Raw genomic sequence first — 24,525 nt, forward strand, 5'->3', positions numbered from 1 at the left:
TACTAGAATAAAGGCAAAATAAAGTTTTAAAAATAGTAAAAGTCCCAAGAATAATGCCAATATAGTAGGCATTTAAAAAAAGAGAGAGAAATAAAAAAATTACATATATTCGAGAAAATGATAGTGACAAATGGTGACCAGCTCCAAGAAGCCAGGGCACTACAGCAAGTGCAGCTGAGACGACCCGGACAGGCCGGCATGCGCATGTCTTGGAAAGGGGATGCAGATGTCTGGTTTCTCGGGGTTTCAAAACCTACATGACTAAAATCCAATGTCCAGGCTTTACACAATGACCATCCAGAGACACACAGATGTGCCCTGGGGGGCCGGCTCACTTCCTCAGGAGAAGTCACTGAGAAAATCCATGAGTTACCCTCCCGTTTACGTTCCTACCATCAACCCAAACCACTTTCCTTTCAGCCAAGGGTCTTCCCTTCTCAACAACTGAGAGTCACAATTTGTCTGAAATACGGTAAGTAGGAAAGAGTCCTCAGGAATTGAAGTGTCTTAGTGTGTTTTTGAAGTCATATCTACAATCAAAGCCTGGGGCGTGTATTTATTCTAAACAAGCAGTTTTCCTTCATCCGGAATTACAAAACAGAAGCACTCTCTCGAGTTCCCTGCAAGTCTCTAGCACCACCCGGCAGGGACAGTAACAGGAAGGGCAGAGGTGGACTAAGTGCTCTGCTGCAGCTATGGAAAACTCTGTGAGGTACTCATTAAAATGTAATGTGCCAACAACAATGTGGAAAAGAGAACCGTGTGCTTCTAGGTCAGGGCAAGGCCCTGCTCACGGACTGCTCCCTAATTTGGCAGCAGCATCGTGCAGAGTGAGTGTCAACATCTACTTTCACTAAACATAAGCTTTTGAGTTTCAGACCAAATGCAGTGAGGTGCCATTGGAAGCACTGTCGTGCACTGAGGAGCTAAGAGTTCTGCATCCTTGCTTGGGACACGGCTCCCAGGAATTAAAATGAATGGGTCGCCTCTGCACCCGCCCCACGCAAGGCAGCTCTGCTGCTTGGCACTGCTCCTGGACCACTGTTCTGTTCTGCTGGCCAGTACCCAAGCTGGAAGGGCTGGCAAATATTCTGAGTGTCCTTCCCAGTGGCCCCTGAAGGGAAAAGGAACCCATTTTCATTACTACTGAGCTGCTGACACTCTTACAAAAATCATCAGCAAGCATTTACTAAGTGAATGCCTACAGGGAACCCTGCCTGAAAAGGGCCCTTTCAATTTCACATTTGACAAGCATGTGCGAAGGCAATGAAATTATTCAACAGAAATTCAAATTCACTTAGAGGCTACCAAGCCAAGAAACTGAAAGCAGAAACATCTGATTCTGTTTGTTAAACCTTTCCCTCTAGAACCAATTTCTTCTGAAACGCATTTAAAAAACAAAAGCAAAAAAAAAAAAAAAAAAAAAAAAAAAAAAACCCAAACTTCAAACAGTAAAACAATATCATTTACTGATCAGAAGACATCACTCTGACACATAGTCATTAGTCTTGCAAAGACTTAACACCAGGCAGCTTCACAAACACACAGTGAGTCTGCAGAATTATCAGTAAGAGTAAACCCAAACTGCACTAAATACGGTCATGGCTGAGAGGAAAGCAAAATGCTGTTTTCAGGACAATGCAGTAGTTACAGCATATTTCCTCATGTGCAGCATGACTTGCTATGTTTAGTGGCACTTAAGTATTACACAGTAAATACTGAAAAAACCCAGAATTTTTGGATGTGCAGAAGCAATATCACATTAGTAATACAAAAAGTGCTAAGCTACAGGATTATAATACCACTATTTGGGTGTTGCGACACTTGCAATCTCTACTGCACCGCCAACACAGGGCCCCCGGCTGGCCACCAGCCTGTTGCCACGCTGTCCTCAGCCACTAGTGGCTCACCCGTCCCCCACACTGCCTCAGTCAGACCAGTCGTTTTCATCAAACTCGGAGTCGTCATCAGAGTCGCTGTACTCCACAGCGATGCGTCTGGACAGAATCGTGGCCACGTCATTCCCGACAGGCTCCTGCTTGGCCTCCTGCTCACGCTGCTCCTGCACTTTTTTCAGCTGAATTCCTGGAGACACAAAATGTAGTTTAGATCCAATCCCTTAGCTTGCTCTCAGTTAAAGAAGAACAACTAATATGTCTACTAATATTTTCTCCTACTCACTAAGGATAAAAAGTTTCGGGAATTGGAGGGGAGAAACACTTAGGAAATATTAGAAGTTTCATGACAAAAAAAAAAGAATGTGCACTCAAAGTCATGACATTTGTTATAATGGTGTGCTGAAACATTAAAAAGTCAGCTATAACTGCAGTGCACATGAACACCATCAAAGAAAATGCTAGTGCTGCACTTTCCAGCAGGGTGGCCACTAGCCACATGCAGCCTTTCAATGTTAATGGGAATGTGGCCAGCGGCCACCCTAATAGACAGCGCAGCCACAGAACATTTCTGTCATCATGGAACACTCCGCTGGCCTGCCCTCTAACCTACAGCTCAGGCCACGGTGCTCTACACTTGCGGTCCTCAGCCAGCCTGGCAAGGTAACAGCTACCCCTGCTTCGACAGTTACTGTTGAAAATGGATATAATCTATAATCGTCTAGTCTCTTGCTTAGGCACAGATATCTGATGATTAAGTGTTTATCAACTCGTTTTTTAACTTTTTCTTTTGAAATAATTTCAGATTTATAGAATAGCTATAAGACTAACAGAAAAACATTCCCAAATACCCTTCACCTGAATTCCTCAACTGTTAACACTTGACCACAACTGCCTCACGGTCTTTCTCTGTCATTCTCACACATACACACACAGTCACTTTTCTCTGGATTTGAGAGTAGGTGGCATATAACGTCCCTTTACCCCCTAAAATACTTCAAATGTTATTTCCTTAAAAAAAAAAAAAACCTCAAAATCAGAAAATTAGCAGAGATATACTACTACTATGTATCCTGCAAACATTATTCAAATTTTGCCAGTAGACCCAGTAGACCCAGTAGACCCAATCTAATTACAAATGAAAGAAGTTTTGCTCCAGTCTAAGATCCAACATGGGGTCACCTGTTAATTAGTGGTTATGTTTTGTTAATGTCCTTTAATCTCAGCAGTTCTTCTGTCTGTGTTTATGACCTTCACATTTTTGAAGAACAGATGCAATTATTCTGTAGATGTCCCAAGATTTGTGTGTATCAAATATTTCCTCATGATTAGACCCAGGTTACATATCAACCCATACTGGACAGAGCTTACAGGTGTTGAAAAAAAAAAAAGCAAATCCAACACTGTCCTACCATGACCCCAAATTTGATATCTATGAGGTATTAAACCCCTTGGCTTTATTTTGACAAAATCAAAGTGTGTCAATGATACTGAAGTATGCAGAGGGCCCTGGGGTCTTAGGAGGGTGTGTGTGCCACACCACAAGCCTGATTCACAGCAGGCAGAAGGCAGAGGTCCAGGCCGCCCTGTGAGGGACATCACCGACACTGAGGTCAGGAGCTGCAACCAGGCCCCTTCCCAGTCACTTCCAGACTAAGACAGCTAAAGTGAGACCTAGAGTCTGTGCAGTTCCATGCTGCAGGAGAAGCTCTTGGACTAGTTCCACATTGTGTGTGTGACAATCAGCCTGGAATGTGACCTGGTTAGAAGACCTGGTGAGGGCTGCAGGTTTTCAAGTGACGCTGGAGGGCAGCCAGGGCAGGCGAGGGCCCAGCTCCCCACCCTGTGTGACCGAGGTGCTCCTACATGTGTCAGGGGCTGGGGGTCCGTGTAGGGCTTTACTCCGACAAAAGGGTTATGTTGCTAAATAAATGCTAGAAAACCAATGGCACAGCACATCTAGCTAAAAATGTGACTAGTCTAGGAAATACCCTACGTTTGTTTTAAAAACACTAAATAACTGGCATGCGCTCACTTTCTTTCATTCCTACTTTTACCCTTAGAATAGAATGCAGAGAAAAGATCTAATTAGTTAATCACTCATTTCTGTTGTCTGGTTTCCAGTCAAGTAAAGCTTTCCTGAATTCTCAATTCTTTATCATGATGGCAAAAACACATCTACTATTAAAAAATAATACAAAAAGGGCTCCTTTAACTCTATTCTAAAAAATAATTTAATGTAGAGAGGAGTCGGTTGCAGACGACGAGTCTGTAGCTAGATGGAGACATACGAAATCTCGTTCCAGGAGGAGGGCTGTGTATCTGGGGTGTCCCACTTACCCATGCGAATGGCAGCCAGGAGGTCACTTCGAGCATCACTGATGGGCGGCTGCGCAGGCTCCTGACGCTTTGCTTCAGCTCCTGGGGGGCCATGCATCGGGGAGGACGACAGAGAAGAGCCGGGGCCTGGGGGGCCTGGGGGGGGTGGGGGTGGCCCCGGGGGAGGAGGGGCGGTGGCCAGTAGCCCGGTGGAGGGCGGGTGTGGGGCAGCTGAGTATGTGGAGCCAGCTGAGATGGGGAAGGAGGGCTGCATGGGGACCTGGAGGGGGCTCACAAAAGCAGTTTGTGCTGATGGAATCATGGGGGGCGGCGGAGGTGGTGGTGGTCCTGATGGGTTGTAATATTCGATGATCTGTGCTGGCAGCATCCTGATAAAGATATGAGACATACAGAGTCACTAGAGTAAGAGTCGAGGGGCTGTCCTCTGAGTTCTGCTGTGCCCAGTGGAGAAATGTCCCCTAGATACAACACATACTGCCAACAGGATTTAAGTCACGCAGGATGCAAGTATGCACACTTGGGTCACTTATTTTCACAGTTCTATGTTTTTCATTATGATGGAATTCACGACCTTCTACTAAGTTCCAAAGAAAAGAGGACCTCTCAAAAAGTGAAGCCGTTTTCTGTGGAGAGCTACAATGAAGAGTGGACTGCAGAGGTCGGGAGAGCAGCAATGATCACCCTTCATACTGGGCTTCTCAAAAGCAGGGGCTCATGAACTTGCCCTATATGGATTCTGTGGCCAGCCAACCTGGGAAAAATCCTAGATTCTCTAGCCCACCCCCATGGAAATTCCACATGCCCTTGGGAGAGTCTCAAAAGCTTTGAAAAGTCCCACAGCCAAGAAATCTGCTGAATTCTATCCAGCCAAGGGTTTTCCAAACCAACTAGACCATGGACAGGCACTCTCTTCGCTGGACAGTAGCAACCTCTGAACCCACCGGGAATCCTGATTTAAGGAAGCCCAACAAACGGACTCTCCAGGACTGCGTGATCAGGAAGCAAACCCCTGAAAGCCAAGGGACATAGATTTGGAAAGTGATTCACTCTGCCCTGGGCTGAAGAATACACACATTAACAGAGGCGTATATTCAACTTTCCTGGGCACTGACTCAGAGGGGATGAATTCTTTAAAAAGTAGGGTTAAGCCAAAAAACAGAGGGCTAAAGACAACATATAAAAATAAAGGTGGGTGCTCAAAATGATCAACACTTGAACAGAAGATCTTTTGTAGGAGGCATTTAAATTCTACCTGGAAGACATGAGGGCCTGGGGCAGAATGTTGGCTGGGTGCCCAGAGGTCAAGAAAGGAGATTATAGGGCCAAGCATAAGAAAGGACACACAGGAGCTGTGTTACGTGGTTTTCTCATTTGTGATGTGAATTCCCTGGGGTCGACCCAGGATACACAGAGAAACTTGGGCATTTGGAACAGGCTCACACAATCGTCACTCCACCCTTTACCAATGCCTTGTCTTAAAGATCCATTCAAACGCACAATAAGTGTGTGTATCGAGGGAGTGCATACACATGAGCACAGACAAACCTGAGATTCAGCTGTAATAAAAAGGGAGAGTAGCACGATACTACTTTATTTCACTTAGAATAGGTCATAACTGATAGTATGACTATTCGGTCATTCTTGACTATATTCTGGCCTCTAAAATATCAAAGTTAAAATTCTTCTACCATGCACAGCAAGATTCAAATACAAGAGCAAGTAGGGATTACAGCACAAGGAACACTGACTTACCCGTAGTCTGCTGGAGCCATGGGTGCAGAGGCCTGGGACCCCTCTGGGGCCTGGGGGGGAGGTGGGGGTGGTGGCTGCTGAGGTCTGTTCAGGGCCATGTGCCTGGCTGAGGCAGAGGGGGGCCGGTACTCATGCTCAGGGGCCTGGCTTGCAGGCCCATGTGGTGGTGCATCACCGGCTGCATAGGAAGGGGTCACCGGCTGGGGGTGCAGAGAGTGGTTGGGAGTAGCCGGATAAGAGTAATCTGTAACATCTGATGCATGGGACCTGACAATCAAGGAAAAGGGTGGGAGAAATTTAAGTTCAGGAAACTTCCCCCAGCAGGTGTAAGTGTATATTTGAATAATAACATTGCCAATGTATAGATATAAGACATGTATTTCCTTTACTATCAACTAGGTCTGGCCCCACAAGAGCTTCCGAGCAACAACATAATTACTATTTTAGCAGCAAGCCCCATTGTTACATGGATTCAGATTCACAGCTTTGAAGTGAATAAGTCAGATAGATCAGCAAGCAGGAAAGAGCAGAGCCTCATTTTCACGGTATTTCAGCATACTTTTTCTCTAAGAGAGAAGGCTACAAGAGAAATCCCATTTAATTTAGAAATAGCATCTTAGACACACAGAGGATTTCAGCAGCAATGAAACTGACAGCATATAATTAGAAAACATAAAATGGCAGGTAAACTGGATAAATATTAATAGTAAGAACAGAAAAAGAAATCAAGAATGCACTGTTGTGAGTTATATTTTTCTTAAAGAGAAGACATGTATTTAGTCATAGGGGAAGCAGCAGCGCAGTGCGTTGTGGCAAGGCCCTCCTGTTTTCTTTGAATGCACAGCTGAGAGCCAAATTCTAAAGGGAGTGGGAATTCTGTATTAGTTGAGCGGAGTTCAGAAAGATGCTGAGGTGCTAGGAGCCAGCTAAGCCCTCAGGAGGAGCGTAAGGACAGGGGCACGCAGCACCATGGGCATTAGTAAGGACTGTCACGGCCCGCCCAGGTTACAGAACATGTGGTCAGTAGGGGCTGCACATTGGTCATAACAGCTGAAGCAGGGGTGGCCTGAGCTGGGAATCCAGGAGCAGCGACGTGACACACCCTGTGGGCCTCCTGGCCTCCTTCGGGCTTCTGGCCTGCTCCGGGCTCCTGGCACCACTCATAAACTCAATGCCCATTTTCCTCCGCTCCCACTCTTCTTTCCTCGTTCTCACCTTCCTCACGCTGACTTGCTGGTTTCTGTTAGGACTCGGCTTGTGCTTCTCTCTCTGAAGGAAACATGCAAACACACACACACAAGGGGTGGAGGGGGCGGGAAGACACACGCTGGGCTCTGCTCTCCAGACAGCAGCCTTCCTTCACTGCAGCACGTGGCATGGAAAAGCTTGCTAAGTGGGAAGAGACTTTTTTTTTTCCTTTTTTCTTCCCTAATTGCAGTATAATAACTAATAACTCATTTTTCTCTTCCCTAATTGCACAATGAATTCTAGATTATAGTGTGCTTATGATTATGTATTTTTAACTACGCAAACTGCTAGCAAATGAGTTAAAAATATTTTTAGTAGGGGAAGAACCTCCCATTTATTCATTCGTATTTACTATATTTTAAAGATGTCAATACCTAACACTCTGGAGCCTCTGGTGACGTTTGCTGACTCTATGTGCATGACTGTGTGTAACTGGCTGTGTGTGTAACTTTCTAAAGGAAACAGAGTCACTAAGCAAGCCTGGAGCACTTCTGATGGGATGGGGGGCAGAGAGCTGTAACTGCTGGGCATAACTGGGGGTGCTGCCCCTGTGAAGTAGCTTTGTGACACAGAGCCAGAAGGAACCAAGAAGAGGAGGAGTGGACTCGCCAGGTGGAGGCAGAAGATAGTTGAAAAGGTGATGAATGTCGGAAGTAAAAATCAGAGCAGAAGACTTCTAGAGGGCAGGACTTTGATGAAGGGTGGCCGCCATGGGCACAGGGGAAGGGAGAGGGCACTGGTCAGTTGAAGAGGGAAGAACTACAGAAAAGGGGGGGACACATCAGGAGGCATGGGGAGTGGGGCAACTGCTGGGAGACAGAGACTCTGGTGGAAAGGCAGAAACGAGACAGGGACACGATGCCAATGTGGAGATGAGCAGGGGAGGTCCTGGAGCTTCGTGGTGGTCAGTGACCACCTGCTATAGAAAAGGGGACCGGTAGGGGTGAGGACGATACTGCAACAGGAGGGAGAAAGTGCAGTGCTGAGTCTCAGTGCGAGAGTCCCACAGACTCCCCAGGGCGTTAGGGTAGGCAGGCGGCAGACTTGGCAAGCTGTAATAGGGCCAGAATTGGATGAGAAGAAACAAGAATGCTGGCATGGAGGCATAACACTTCCCGAGTAACGAGCTGGGCTGGTTACACGCAGACAAACATTTCATCAATCCCCATCTAAAATCCACACTGAGCAACAAACCAGTCCTTAACAATCTACAGAGAGAGCGCAAAAGTTTAAGATGAGTTTATGCAGATTAGGTTAAAGTATACTACTTATAGGAATGGCTTATATGTATGCCATTTGGTATTTAAATTTCCTTCAGGATCTTGAATACACTCACACTCACGATCTTGAATAATGTCACAAGAATTAAAACATTACAAAACGTGTTTCTAAATAATACTTAAAACATGAGATATAATTTTTAAAAAGTCAAAAGATAGAAAACACAGCATGGTTCCAATTTTGTAAAAGAAAAAAATCACAAATGTTTATAGAAAAAGACTAAAGAAAAATACATTAAAATGGAAACAGTGGTTTCTCTGGATGTGGGATTATGAATAATATTTAATTTTAACTTTTTCTATAATTTTCAGATATAGTAAGCACATTTTATTTCATAACAAAAAAGTGACATACTTTAGTAAAACAAAAAATAAAAAATTTAAGTTAATTTGAGGGATATAATTCAAGTACAATGATGAATTATAATCTATTTACTGTTAGTAAATAATATATGTAAATAGAGAGACACCACAGGAAATAGTATGTGACGAGAAAAAATTCTAAAGAAAAAAACTTACGATTGTATTTGCTTTTTGAAAAAATAAGAGAAATGAAGATATATCCAAACAACATAAACATAAAAGCAGAATACTAAATAATCTGAATGACTATCAATTTTACACCCAACATCGAAAAATCTAATTTCAGATGCTAGAATGAACATCAATCATTCTATTGAGGGATTAAAAAAAATCCATTTCCCATCTGTATCTGTTAAAAAGTATACATGGGATAAAAATAAAATATATGTTTTGTATGAGTAAACTATTTGGAAAAAAAAAACCACAGCAAATTGACACCATGGGAGCAATTAAATTCACATATTCCTCCCCACCCAAAGAACTACAAGCAGAACTGTACCATCATTCTTACTTTCCATAGAAATAAACTGACATTAAAATTCAAACTCAGTTAAAACTCCCATAATTCCCTAATACTTAAAAGATAACAGCTTGTACAGAAAAATTACCTAGAACTTGCCTACATCCTACCAATGACTTACACACCTTCTGGGGTAGGAACATTTAAGGCACTGTAACTACCAAATAAGTTTGTCATTCAGCAAATATTCATTTAGCACCTTCGGTATGTCAGATTTTGTGCTAAATACTGAGGTTACAAAGGTAAAAAGGAAAAACAAAAAGGACGCACAGAACACAAGGTCAGGTTACTGCTGTTGTTGAAACACTCTGAATCACATATTATAAAAATTATCCATTCAAATGTTTACATGCTGACAGAAGACCTTAACGGTTTATGCAAATGGAAGACTACCACTTCACAAAAGTAGACTAGAAAATTAAACCAAAAGTTAAAATTGACTAGTCAGTTCCTGTCACTCAGTGAGCCTCTTTTGTGATAAATGTGACTTAGTGACCCCATCACTCACACCTGCAAGAAATACTTTTACTTAATGCTGACAAATTTTTAAAGTAAGCTTGAATGGAATTCTTCTCCTGAAATTACAATACATAAGATTAATTATTTGAAGTAAGAAATGTTCATTAATTTTTTGAAAGAATATCAAAAAGAACAATGAAGGATAGATAGTATCCTCAGTCGTATTAATTACCACCTACCAATCATTTTTAGATGCCAAATGGCAAAGGAAATTCAACATTCCAAGCTAAGATAAAGAGAAAGGATTAAATGATTATTAAGATAAAAATTTAAGTCATTGGAGGTTACCCCAAATTCAGAATTGATGTTTAAACACTCCATCTAGATTAACTGAACAATAAATTTAAGTCAGAGAAATTTTTTTAAAAGAAAAAAAAAAAAGAGAGAGACAAAGAAACCCATTGTAAAATAACACTGCCTTAAAGAATTATTTCAAAATCAAAATATATAAAAAAATTTTTAAGGAAAGTTTTAAAACCTATTGGTGGCCATATAAACCCCAAAGCTGCCATGCATTTCCAGTTTATAATAAAAGCAGGTTGCACCCAGTGGCCCAAAGCATCGGGGACGAGGGAACTATGACACACACACACCTAGTGTCTGGGGACAGGGATCCCTCGGAAGACGCGCCGTGGTACACACTCTGAGACAACCTGTTGTCGGGTCTAAGCTCTTTGTCATAGGCCATCATATTCCACTCCTGGCGCCTGTTTCTGGCTTTTCTAACCTTTTTCACCTCACGGGTGGTGCCATCTACACGTTTTTGTTCCTGATGTTCCGGAAAAGAAAGAAAGCATGCCAAGACAGAAGGGAAAGGAAAACAGCAGGTTAAATGCGATTATAATGCATAGAAAACAAGCCCGATGTATGACAGACACTCACAGTTCAATTACCCTAATGTTAAGAAAATTCTAAAACAGCTTACTCCTCCTACTCAGTCTTCCCAACAAAAAGTAATTGATACTTAGCTCTTCAATCTAAATAAACAAAAAGTTACTGTGCCACAACTACTAGAGTTGCTTACCGTCATTTCTGGTAAAGAACTCTCAGTTCACCAGACTTGTAGCTTGTCTGAAATGCACTACACCTTTTGGATCTCTATCGTACTAGTGAAGTATCTGACAACACCACACAGAGAAATTACTTCTCACCACTTCACCAGTTTGACTTAGCACATAATTATCTTTCAAAGAAAATAATTCAAAATATTCTATTCCCAATTTCTAAAAGATTGTTAAAGAATATTTAAGCTAATCCTGAAATCAGCTTCACATGAAACAAAACAAGATAAAAACTTACCTGCACATACAAAGAACCATTCTTGCTCCAGCCCTACTAGGCCAGCGAAAATGTATTCAAAAAATACTTAGACCCAACACCAGTACTTTCTCAAACGTGAGGACAGTTATTCCTATGTGTGTCTATGAGTTCTCCCCACTCCGCTCATGAGACTTTATCACCTTTAAGGACGAGAACTATGAACAGTTACTTCCTGCACTTCCATGGTACCTCAAGGTTGGTCCTGCTTTACGTAGAGCACACGTTCAGGAAATGCTGGTTAAGTGGTCAAATCCACAGCCAAGCTACAAGCACGAGCTGCTAACCCCAGGCATCGTGCCAGGCACTGATGTCTCAAATGGCAATAAACAAACAAAAAAGACACAGTCTCTGCCCTCGTAGAGCTTGCGATCCAGTAGGGGAAGCCTACAAGATGACGCAAATAAATGTATGCTTACAAAAGGTGGTAAAATGTAAGTGTATTTATATTTTAGAATATATTTATACATATTTAATGTTTTTATATATTGTATTTATAAATTATATATGTATTTTAAACTGCTGTCTACTCTGGAAGTCCGGGAGGTGTGGTGGAGTGACTGGAGACACTGTCTGTAGCAGGAGCAGGCATGATCCTGCAGAGGAGTACGTACGGGTTAGACACACGCCAAGAGGAGGGGGCAGAGTGTGCGATGCCTCTGAGGAGGAAGGACAGCACTGCATTAGGAGAAATGAAGAAAATAAATGGTAAATTGGGGTGACTGGCACAAAATCTGACAGATAGGCAAGATCTTGAAGGCCATGCTAAAAATTTTGTTCTTAATGCCAAGAGCAATAGGAAACCACTGAAAAATGAGAAGGTAGGGTTGACATACTGAGGAGGCACTTGAAAAAGTCCCTCTGTGTTGTGGAGAACAGATTAAAGGGGGAAAGACAGGGACATCAGTTAGGAAGCTACTAAGATCTAGGGGAAAAGAAGGCAGATGGCTCAAGGGAGGGATGAAGACAGAGCACCAGGCTGTTGTCAGAGGTATTCAGGAGGCTCTGGGAATGGATCGGCAAAGGACATGAACACAAAATTCACAGAAGATACAGAAATGGTTGTTGAGGATATGAAAAGATGCGTAATGCAGATTAGACTGCGGGCGGGGGGGGGGGAGGGCGGCACTCATCACAAAAATCATAATATCCAGGACTGGAGAAGTCTGGTAAAGGCATAACCTGGGTCTACAGTCTTTTAAGGGTTGGGGCAATATGACGGTACTTTTCAAAATTTAAAACTCACATTCTCTTTGATAACAGCAATTAAACTTCTAGAAATTCATCCTGCAGAAATATCTGCACATAAATACAAGGATACCCACTGCAGCGCTGCAATAGCAACAATTTAGAATGAACCTATATCCATTAATACAGTAATGGGATAAATAATTTATGCAGCATTTATACTTCGGAATACCATACAACTATCAAGAAGAATGAAGTACATCTTTAACATCAGTGTGCACGTGTGTGTAAGTCATGTGAGGTACAATTCTATATACATGAAAAACACTTTGTAAAATGTGAACGCATTTATTTATGAATGCTTAAAACGTCTAAAAAAGATGCGTACCAAACTGTTTATAGTGGTCAGTTACTCCTGAGCAGGGGAGTACCTCTATTTCCTTCAGCACTATCTGAGCATTTTATAAACAGCATATATTGTTTGTATACTTTTAAAACCAAAAGAAAAAAGGGGAAGGGAGGGATTACAATGTGATTCCAATATGCATCCTGATTAAGAATCACTGCATTGAACTAATTAATAACTATCACCCTTGCTTTTTAAGAGATGTACACTGACATATTTAAGTGTTATGATATCTGCAACTTTCTTTACAATCGTTCAGTCTCCAAATCTTATCAATATGCACTCAATACACATGCATGCATGCATGCTCACGCACAAGTCTGAATCTTTTCCGGAATCCAGTGATAATTCCTTACACCTGCACAGCCACCTGCAAACTTTTCTCATGTTCTCTTTCTTAAATCCTGCTTCACATCTCAAATTTTCCTCCATCCCAAACTGTTTTATTCCTACCTAGCCAATATACCTAAATGCCTCAAAACTTAAAGGCCACTAACCCACAAAATGTTATCTAAGACTTTTTCCTAACTAAAGCAAACTGGGTGGTCATTTTAAAACATAGCTTACATATAAAAATATAAACAAATATTTGCCTTTAGAGAATTACTCTTCTCAGCAGCTTAAGTCTAATTTCTGGGTCCCAGAGGGGCAATTTTCAAAACAGAAGTCTCTGGACCTGGGCAAAGTGGGCATGTCTTTTACGACTGCTTCTTACTGCGGTTGTTTCTCAGCCTTTACACCTGCAGTCCTCTTGCCCACCACCACCCGCAGAGGGGGGTTCAGCTTCAGTTAGACCCTATCCCCCGAATGTGAGGATCACACATGCTTCTCCATCCAACGTAAACCTCTCACCAAGGTCTTAAATACAGCTGTGGCAACCCAGCAATTAAAAATGTTAAAAAGACAAAAGCATATCATTACATCTGATGTGAAATGCTCATTGCTTTATGAAAATTTGAGAGATCACTAGGAAAAGGTCATAAAACATGGTTACAAACAAAACTGAAATTTTAGCCACTACTTCTGCTAAAGCAAAGCAGGTGCTGGAGAACAAGTCAGACAGCATTTACTGAAAAACCATGTTCCTGGGCTAGGCTGGGATACCAGGATCTTCACGTGAAAAATGCAACCACTAAAAAATTCTTTAGCACTAAATCTTTCATCTCAACCACTTAAATGAAGAATTTACTGATTTGTTTCTAAACAAGAATCCTTTACACACCAGTATGCACACTTCCCACATTGGAATTACTTACCTTTTGGCGCCTTTTCTCTTTCCTTTTGTCTTCTGTGTCCTGCAGCATTTTTTCTTTCCAGAGGTCAAAGAAATAAGAAGGATCTGTATAGAACTTCAGCCCATCCTTCTTGTCATCTCTATGAACCAATGCATTACAAGTCAGAAAAAAAAAAAGACGGCTAGATATTTTCATATGGAGGTTAATGTCAATTCAATTTTAACTCACAGGATTATAACATCTATTTGGGGCACTTTAACTATCCTATAAATTATTAAGTCTCTAAATTTCCTTATTTGAAAAAAAGGTGAAAACATGCAAGAACAGCAACCTGTTCTAGAATAATTAGGTTAAATGAACTCCTGCAAATTTAGAATTATGTATAGAAAACTGATCCAGAAAAATCACAATATGGCTCATGAACAGCAATTTTTAATACCTCAATTATTTCAGGAATTTTTTTGTTTATTAACGAAAATTGATAAGTACACTGTCCCTTTTTCTCAGTAAAGTTTGCCCAGCATCTATAAATTCAATTAGGAAAGAAGCAAAATGTTCACAAGGTATAAACGTGACTAGGAAAAAAAGTGACGAACTATGTATTTTCAAAATGTCAGTAACCTACAAAAGAAACTTCATTCACTTATGGCCACTTCATTTTAAAGTACTGCTACAATTACTATGGTCTAAAGAATATTTTGTCTTTATGTAAGGTACTCATTTATCATAATAACACAACAAATATGAATCCAAAGTTGTAATATAAATCAATATTAATGCTCCAAACAATCATGATACAAAATCAACACAATTCTACTAATGTTTTAAAAAGTATTTGGCCTGTAGGCTACCTTCAAGAGAAAGCAGAAAGTTCATATTTCATATTAGTATTTTAATAAGTTATTTAAGGCATATAGGGGAAGCAAAATCAGTTAAATGAATATAGGAAAGAGTTTATCCCCAAACAGTCAAAGAAAGCTAACTGAATTATTCAAGAGGAAAAAAAAGTCTGTCCTTAAAGTTCCTGCTAAGCCATCTCCTAGTGGGTTCTCACCACCAAATACTAAGGCCCCTGTTCCTACGGAGGCTATTCTAGTCACTGTGTCTGAAAATCACTAATTGATAAGCAACCTGCATGACAGAGATTTTATTTAATAGCAGTATTACGAAAAAGAGAATCTGTTTCCCTAAGATACTGAGGCCTTGGATATAGGTAAGGCACAGAAAAATTGACTTAGGAACTCGCTGCAAAATTTATGATGTATAAAATGTCATTCCTTTTTTTAAAAGTGGAGTTAATACTTTAATGAGTAGAAACTCATTTAAGTAAACAAATGTTAATCTTCACATAAGAATAAGCAGCTATGTCCTATGTTTATAGCATCTAAACACTTAATTTTTCAGTCACTTTGTACTTATGTTAAGACAATGTTGTGACAGTGTCATATTTAAGTTCAAATACAAAAGTTTATATGTTTTACATACCCCAAATTTTGTTTTATTAATCAAAAGTAGATTTGAGCTGGCACAGCTATTCTTAAACACACTATTAAAAAGTCGAAGACATGCTGTATTTTCCACTTTAAGAATGAATACATACATAATATATATGAAAGTCCCATCATTTTTCATGCAATTAAAAATTTTAAGTCACCACAAACAATATTTAATCATGATTTTGATTAATCAAATATAGGTGGTTCATTGGATTTTTTGGTTTTTTTCCTTTAGAACAGAAATTTTGGTGAGGTTTCTTAGTAATACCAGGTGGGAAAATTTAATGAGCCAGCCCTCATGCAATAGGATGTTTACGGAGGTCCCCAGTGCTAAGCAAAACTGAAACTGCCCCAGAAAAACGACCACAGGACAAAATCAAAGTCATAAGTTAAAACGTTTGGCTTACAATGCTCTAATTATACATTCACTAATTTTTTTAATGAGTGTGCTAAAACCTCCAGAGAAGTATCCTTGTTCCATAGAAAGGCATGTCATCTTGCTCCTCTCCCATCACATTTCCAGGAGTCTCTTACAGTTCACTGAGAGAATCTCTCTGTCTGCACAGAGAGAAATGATGCAGTTTGAGCTGTGCTTTCCTAGCAGAGCTGCAATAAAGGGCAGCTCCACACAGCTCCTTGTGGACCCTGCGAAAGGACAGGAATTCAGACCGAAAAAAACTCAGGCACTCCCTGAGAAGGACCAAAGGGCCCAGGAGGGCGGGAACAGTCACAGAAGCGACGGCCTCACAGGAGCATCACCCAACAGAGCCAACCCTGGCAGTGGGGGCCACCAGCCACCACAGCTGTGCTCGTCAGAGGCTGGAGGAACAAGCTCAACGGGGGACACAGAGACGGGTGAGGCACAAGACGTGCCAGGAGGGACAATGAGACAGTATATGAGGAAGAGAGATGGGAAAGCAGGGGACAGTAGAAATGGGAAGAAAAGGCTAACATGCTAGGAGGCAGGAGGAGAGGTGTTTTTAAAAAGCATTTTTAGTTAGTCTCTTCATATTAATCTTTTGCACTACTTATTTTCCATTCTTTTTCTCGAATGTTTGGTTCTGATAATGTGTCCTGCCATTTTACAATAACAGAAGGTTAATTTGTTTACTACATTTTCACCTTAAAAACCCTAACGCTGCAGAGTACATTTTTCTGAATTAAATAACAAATGTCTCTGCAGTGCTGAAATGCTGAGACAGGTATTTTGCTGCATCATAAATGAATTATAATTGACTTCGAACATGAGGAACAACAACACAACCGCGCACAATATTGTTATATCACGTGCCTATTCTACTTAAGACATTTACATCTAAAAGCTAAAATTAGAGCTCACACGTCCCTTGGCCAATATATCTATATTTTGAAATACTAAAACTTTAATAATTCTGTATCAATGACTACATTGTGTTTAATAGTGCAACTATTATTTTCAAAATTTGAAAGAATTCCCTTAATTTTAACCCAAATAGCCATCAAGTATGTTCCTACACAATGTGCCAACACGTTCTCTGCTCTGTCTACCTCTCTCAGCTTGTCTCTTCTGAAAGGCTCTGAGAAGGCAAAAGCCTTACCTGTATGGTGTGAGGATGTTCAGAGGTGGTGGTTTATCACTCTGGTTGTAAATGTCAGCAACAGGATTAGGAATGCTGTTCTTTGAAACAACCTGCTGGTCTTGAACTGTGGAACTTTTGAAAGCTTTCTTCATGTTGATATCCTGTAGTGACACTATTTAGAGAAAAGTCCCCCAAGTTGAGTTAGATAGAAATATTTTTAACTGTTTAGAAATAAGTATTATTTGACTCACAATCATAAAAATCCCCTAGAGTAACCAAATAAAGTTTGTTGTTACTTAAAACCATGCTTAAATAGTATGTGCATTCCTTCCTCTTATAAATAAGTTATCTCTATGAAATGAGGTTAAATCATGGCTTTTCTTTTTTTTTTTAGTGATATAATTATCCCATTAAACCTAATACTGAAGGATCATTCTTTATTTAAATAGCACTTCTCAGAAACCACCCAGGAACATAGTTATAATAGGCATGTAAATACATATATTTGGGTGTCCTAAGGAAAACACCAATCAAACAATTAATAGCGGTTCAAATATAATACATGTGGGAAACACTTCTGCAAAAATGACACAAATGTAAATAACACACTAAGCTTTTCTGATACTAACACTAAGGAAAGATGGCAAAGCTTTCAACATACATATAGTCCTAGAAATAAATAGCCTGATCTACAATACAAAACCACACCAAGGCGTCAGACAATGAGAGTTGGGTACACTTTCTTGGGTTTGTACAGCACTTCGCATGTCACCTATTAACTCATCTGACTGTAACACAAACCTTGTAAGGTGGGCAAACTGGTCGTCCTATTAACCCACCTACTCAGCCATTGAAGCTAAGTTTCAGGAATGTTATACAATGTTTCCAAGATTTTCCAGCAAAGAAGTGGCAAACCCAAAACAGAACACAGATTTCCTAACTTTCACAGTCAAGTGTCTTTTCTACTCTAACAACCATGCCAAGGAAAGAAATAAGGTAATATCTTGATAGGAAAAGGATTTTAAAGACGTGACACGTGCTGTAAAATTTCATAGAATTTAATCTACAAATTAACCTTTTCCAGTATAAGGTTTATCATAAGCAGTCCAATTGCAGGAGCCAATAAAAAAACTGAAGATGGGGCCGAGCCCGTGGCGCACTCGGTAGAGTGCTGCGCTGGGAGCGCGGCGACGCTCCCACCGCGGGTTCGGATCCTATATAGGAATGACTGGTGCACTCACTGGCTAAGTGCCGGTCATGAAAAAACGACAAAAAAAAAAAAAAAAACTGAAGATGAATAACTATTAAAAACCACTTAAGATACTAATTAGAAAAGCAAATGATTGAGTTAAAAATGTTAAGAATTCCTTATCTGAATAGACCAACTCACTTATTCAAATTTTTATTTTTCTAAGTAAAAAGCACATTTAAAAAATTGGATTAAAAAGAGCATGTCTTTAGCTCTCTATTTATTGCCGGAAAAGTAAGAATGTTCATAATAAATATTAAATTTTAAGGTTCTATGCTGTTGTTAAATTTCTAATTCACTAATTTAATTTTGACCTTTGAAAAATACCTAAACATGGGCAAACATATCTTTTTTAAATAATGAGGGATAAATTCCATAAGTAACTACTTTAAAAAAAAAAAAAGCTTTATTTTTTACTAATTCTAATATATAGGTATAGTACAAAAATCAGATGCTAGGATCTTTGTAAAGCAACAAAAGAAATTGTAACTACCATTATATAAAGGTAAAAATAAATTTTTATCCTGAACACTTTTCTCAAAGTAAATATTAATTGATATTTCTTGTAATTTTCTAGGAGATTTTTTTTCCAGTCTAATCTCAGCCTTTCATTAAAAAAAAACTGAAAGTGAAATTTTCAAAAAGGAATTGCTCATAGTTTAATTTTTGTTGGAATTGCCACAATTTCAGGGTGTATCATTAAAATGATTATCAGTTAACTTACACAGGGCTCACCAATATTAACATTATTTTAAAACCTGAAGCCTAAAGGTCTTCAGTAAATGCTATGTCTTAGAAAGTTAATAAAATGTTTAAATCAGCAGGATAACCAAGATTATTTATAGGCATCAAGCCTAACAAAAGGATCAGGTTGAAGCCTTCACTCTGTTGCCCAACGTATGTACAACTGTCCCTTTTAGTTGGACCATATCTTTGTAGTGATTCTGTGATTCTTAGGTAAAAAAGTATTTTTTAAAAAACTACCTATATCCTAAGTTAAGACTTCTAATACTGAATGCATCTGAAGAAGCCTTTAAAACAAATATTGCGCTTGTAATTTTTTTAAAAGGAGCATGGCGCATGAGACAGACAAGATATGAATCTTCCCATCACCAGGTAAACCCACTGTTGTGGGGTTTTCCCCTCGATATTCTTCTGGGAAAAGACAAGATGAAATATCACCATACTACCCCAAAGAAGAAGCAGTGATCACACTGCAATTAACGACTCCCGTCTTGTCAACATCACTTCCAGCTCACAGCTTTTAAGCAATTACCTACCCTCTTCCACCGTGGAATCCAGCTGGGTAACTTTGACAGCAAGGCGATCAATTCTGTCTTGAAGAGAATTTGCTCTGATGTAGAAGTTGTTAGCCTCATTAAACAACTCACCAAATATGTCTTCAGCATGTTTGCCTGGAGAAGAAAACAAGTGGAGAAAGCCATCTGCTGAGGAGATGCCGAGCATTCACAAGCACCACCGGTGCTTATCACTGTCAGCACGCAGGGTTTTGTGCAAACGAGTACCAAAATAAAGTGTTACACAACGCAAGGCCTCCAGAACTTTCAAATTTATTAGAGATATTCACATAAATCTGTAAGTGACCCAAAGTTGTAGAATTTTAAAATATTCCAGATAGTATACAGAATCTTTACTGCTACATGAGCAGGCAAGTTGTTTCCCACTAAATGCAACTTAATTAGGAAAAAAAGTTCTCACTTTGCATGCTTTGAATATAAAGATAATTTCAGGAAGTAAGCTTTCCATTTATTCTCCAAGATAATTCAATAAATCATGTTGGCCTTTAAATTTAGGATTTTACCTTATTGTTCAATCAGAAACATTACATTTCTTAAATTGTATCTAACACTTTCCAATGACATTAAATTCTTCTAATTAATATTTTGAAATCTAGGTACATAGTGCTGACTCTGGCACTCTAAAATCAATATTCTGAATTCTAAGCTAAATTTTTCTGTATAGCTCACCTCTACGTTCTTGTGAGTGCTAGATATAACTCTCGTTTTTCTTAAAATGTATTTAACATTTCTGAAAATTTAACAAGATAGGAACAGCTATCTGCTTACTCTGAATTTCCAAATCCTAACACCATTCCTCTATTCATTAAACAAATATTAAACAATGGCCTATGCGGAGTGTGCATGGCACAGCGACACCCTAACTTCTCTGACAGAGATAACCACCACTTCTTTCTCTTGTCATCTTCCATTGATTGATTGCTCAAATAAGAGAGAGGACCTGAACCCTCCAGGAAGAAAACTTCATTGGAGTAAGGAATAACCCTAAGGTTTTCATAGTGCCTTACAGTGTATACGGACCCTCACAGCCACGTTCAGTACTCTTTGCTCTAATCCATGAGATTGAACTCCATGTGAGTAGGAACCACGTCTGTCCATTCAACGTCATCGCCTCAGTCTTACAAGGCCTTCTGCATATACCTGCTCAATGAACAGATGAGTGAGCCCAGGAGGTAAATTGGGAGTTACTGTTTTCATTTTCTATATGACTAAAGTGAGTATCAGAAAGGTGATTTGCCCAAATCCCATGACCAGTAAGTGGCAGAAACAGATGAAACAAAAATTTGGTCTTCCTAGTTCTCTGTTTTCAGTTCATATACCTCTTTGAACTGCCTTAGCTGGAAGTCAGCAACTTTCATGAATTATTTCAAGCCACAGACACTTGATAATCTCCCATCTACTTAAAGACATGGACTAAAATATTTTGCTGCTTAACTGGTTACTCCCGGACACTGGATAGGCATTTCTTACAAATTTAAAACTAGTATTATTTTATAAGTTCTAACTATACGACTGTCTTAATAAGAGGAATTTTGTCCTAGAAAATAAGAATAAAGAAATCAATTTAAAAAAAAAACCCATACTCCCCATCAAAAACAGGGGAGGTGAGGGAGGAAAGCCCAGACTTATTTCAGCTGAGTAGTAAATTGTTTCTCTTAAAGCCTAGTATCTATAGCATGGCCCACTGTCCATAGTTCCTACTTCCACAATATGCAAAATGGCTCCACAAAGGCAAAAAAAAAAAAGTCTTCACATATATTATGTATATTTTTTGAAAAACAAAGTCTTCACATACATTATGTGAAAAAGTCCCATAATTAGATGTGGTATCCAGAGTTAATGTTTCTCTGCTGCCTTATGAACTCTTTCCTGAGCTCCAGAAGTGTGCATCTAATTAGCTAATGAACATCTCCATGCTGATGCCTACTAAGAATCTTAAATGCTGCACAAATTCAAATAATTCCTTTTCACCTGAACCCAAACCTACATCCCTATGTTGAAAGGCACCAACCACCCAAAATGAAACCGTGCCATAAAGGGTGTCATCTGTGGCTGCCCCTCTTTCTATGCCATCTGGACGCTCATCTTGCCACTTCCACACCTTCCCCACCTTCCCCACCTGAGCTCAGCCCTCCTTTTGTCTCTTCTAAATTACACAAGTACCTTTGTTTTTTCTGCTTTAGGATTCACCTCCCATCCCCAAACCCATTCATCACATTGCTGACAAATGTGTCGTTACTGTTAAATTCTTTAATGTTCCCTATCATTTCAAGATAAAATCTAACACACCCCTCAGAATCATGCACCTTGTCTCTGCCCTCTCTTTGGGCTCCAGCCAGAACAAACTACTTGCAACCTCTAACCCACCCTACTCCCTCACACAAGGTGCCCTGTGCCCTCTACTTCGACTTCCTGCACCCTCTTTCTTATAATAATAGCTAACAGTAAGCATTCACGGTAGCAGGTCAAAGCCTAAGTATTTTACCTACTTTTTGTTTTCTTACAAATCTGCTATGATTTCAGTCATCTTAAGAATGACTGAAATCTCTCTCACCACCTCATACCCAATAGGATGGCTACTATAAGAAAAAAATAGAAAAGAAATGTTGGTGAGAAAGTGGAGTGCTTGTGGACTGCTGGTGGGAATGTAAAACGATGCAGCCGCCGTGGAAAGCGTGTGGCAGCTCCTCAAACATTAAACATAAATTACCATGTGAACCAGCAATTTCACTTCTGGATATATGCCCCAAAGTGGTGAAAGCTGGGACTTCAAGAAATACTTGCATGCCCATGTTCATAGCAGCTTTATTCACAATAGCCAACAGTTGGAAGCAACCAAGCATCCATTAATGGATGAACAAAGAAAATGTAGCATAGGCATACAATGGAGTATTACTCAGCCTTGAAAAGGAAGGAAATTCCGACACATGCTACAACATGGATGACTGAGGACACTTTATTAAGTCAGACAAGCTAGTCACAAAAAGACAAATACCATATGATTAAACTGATATGAGGTATCTGCTGTAGTCAAATTCATACAGACACAAGACAAATACTGCATGATCTTACACATGCGTGGAATCTAAAAAAGTTGATTTCATAGAAGCAGAGCGTATCAGAAGAGTTGCCAGAGTCTGGGGACAGCAGGGGGAACAGGGAGGGAGGAAAAGGAGCAACTGGTCAATGGGTACAAAGTTATAGTTAGACAGAAGGAATAGTTCTGGTCTTCTATTGCACAGTAGCATAACTATAGTTAGCAATAATGTACACTACAATAGCTAGAAGGCAGGATTTTGAATGTTCTTGCCACAAAAATACGATAAATGTTTGAGGTAATGGATATGCTAATTATCCTGACTTGATCATTACACAACGTACACATGTATTGAAACATCACACTGTACCCCATAAAATGTACAATTATGTGCCAATTAAAATAAAATTTTAAAAAATGGTTAAGATGTTAAATTTTATTATGTATATTTTACCACAATTAAAAATAAAAATGACCCCACACTGGCCAGCTGCCAAAACAAAAACAAATAAATTAAAATTTAAAAAGCTTGAAAAGAAAAATCATAAAAATCTAGAATCATAGAATTCTGCATGGAAAAAACCACACCCACTCTCTCTCCCACCCTCCCTCTTCTTTCCCCCCTTTGCAGCAACACTTCCCAGAGTTGCTGCACTGCTCTGCGGGTCACTTTCCCTACTCTTCCCTCCTGTTCTGCCCTATTGCTTTAGAAAGAGCTCCCCGAGCAGCAGACCATGCCTCCTCCTAACTAAGTCAAGCACTTCTCAGCCTCCTGGCCCCTCAGCTCCCTCTGTTGCCTCCTCTCCTCCCCAGGATTTGCAGGAGCCCAGGACTCAAGATCTTAAGCTTTTTCTTTTATTTAGCAGAAGTTCTTTTTGCTACTTTTTTTTTTAAAAAGCTAGTTATTTCTGCTTCTAAACCTAATGTTTCGATATTACCCGAAATGTCACTTCTAAAAACTACTAACACAGATTGCCTATCATTTTGCTTCATTATACAAGAGAACTTCAAAAAGTTCATGGAAAGATTCATATTATCTTTCTTTTACTTCTATTTTTCCATGAACTTTTCGAAGTACCCTGGTAACAACTCTTCTTGAGTACACAGGCATTATGGTGATAAGCCCTGGAGAAAGGTCTAAATACGGACACAATGGGGAGCAGGTCAGACTTGCTGAGACCTGAGTTGTGGAATCTCTGCTTCTTTAGTGAAAGATGTGGCTGGCGAGGAGGGAAGGCAGAGGTGGTGCTCTGAAGGGTTTTTCAACACATACGAGGACTTAACAAGACTTCTGAGAAGTGACAGAATGGCTGGTCTCTCGTCTCCATGTGCCTGCCCACCTCACCCACTGTTTGTCTGTGTGTCTGGCGGTCGTGTAGTTGACACCCACCCCCACGCTGGCATGCCAATAAAGTGAATGAACAGTGGGATAACCTGGCTCCAGTGGGTATTTTAATAACTGTGGAAAATGAGGAATTTACAGACACATGATTCAAGCTCCCACTTCAAAGGTCCTCGATTGAAATCCTCCTGAAACTAGAAACTCTACCACTACTGAACACAAAGCAAGCTTTTGCACAGCTGCCCAACATTACCATACATCTGTACAGTGTTTGGGAAAGCTGCATTACTGGGAAATAGATGCCCTGCTTTCATCTGGAACCTATGTGCAGTGTTCAGTAGGCAGATCCTGCCTGGGAAAGACAAGCTATGTTACAGGAAACAATTTGCTTCTCACTGGCAGCAAAAACTCAAGACGGGCCTGGGCTCATTGACCAGGGGCTTAACTGGCGACCCTACAA

General features: G+C 40.1%; 1 protein-coding gene across 4 annotated transcripts in view; it reads right to left on the bottom strand.

Moving 5' to 3' along the window:
- Positions 1 to 1,443: 1,443 nt before the first annotated feature.
- The window catches only part of WASF3 (WASP family member 3), a 118,663-nt gene continuing 95,581 nt past the window's right edge, over positions 1,444 to 24,525 (bottom strand). For 3 of the 4 annotated variants that reach the window (XM_063102791.1, XM_063102790.1, XM_063102792.1), the window contains 7 exons: positions 19,648 to 19,782; positions 17,137 to 17,290; positions 14,085 to 14,202; positions 7,090 to 7,256; positions 5,988 to 6,254; positions 4,236 to 4,603; positions 1,444 to 2,085 (listed from right to left, as the gene is read on the bottom strand). In XM_063102791.1, coding sequence (XP_062958861.1) covers positions 1,928 to 2,085; positions 4,236 to 4,603; positions 5,988 to 6,254; positions 7,090 to 7,256; positions 14,085 to 14,202; positions 17,137 to 17,290; positions 19,648 to 19,782 — 1,367 coding nt within the window. In that variant the 3' untranslated portion in view covers positions 1,444 to 1,927. Of the gene's footprint in view, positions 2,086 to 4,235; positions 4,604 to 5,987; positions 6,255 to 7,089; positions 7,257 to 10,510; positions 10,687 to 14,084; positions 14,203 to 17,136; positions 17,291 to 19,647; positions 19,783 to 24,525 lie in introns of all 4 variants that reach the window. The other variant, XM_063102793.1, reaches the window with a different exon arrangement.

Source organism: Cynocephalus volans, chromosome 7 (genome assembly GCF_027409185.1).
Source record: "Cynocephalus volans isolate mCynVol1 chromosome 7, mCynVol1.pri, whole genome shotgun sequence".
In the NCBI taxonomy this organism is placed as follows: domain Eukaryota; kingdom Metazoa; phylum Chordata; class Mammalia; order Dermoptera; family Cynocephalidae; genus Cynocephalus; species Cynocephalus volans.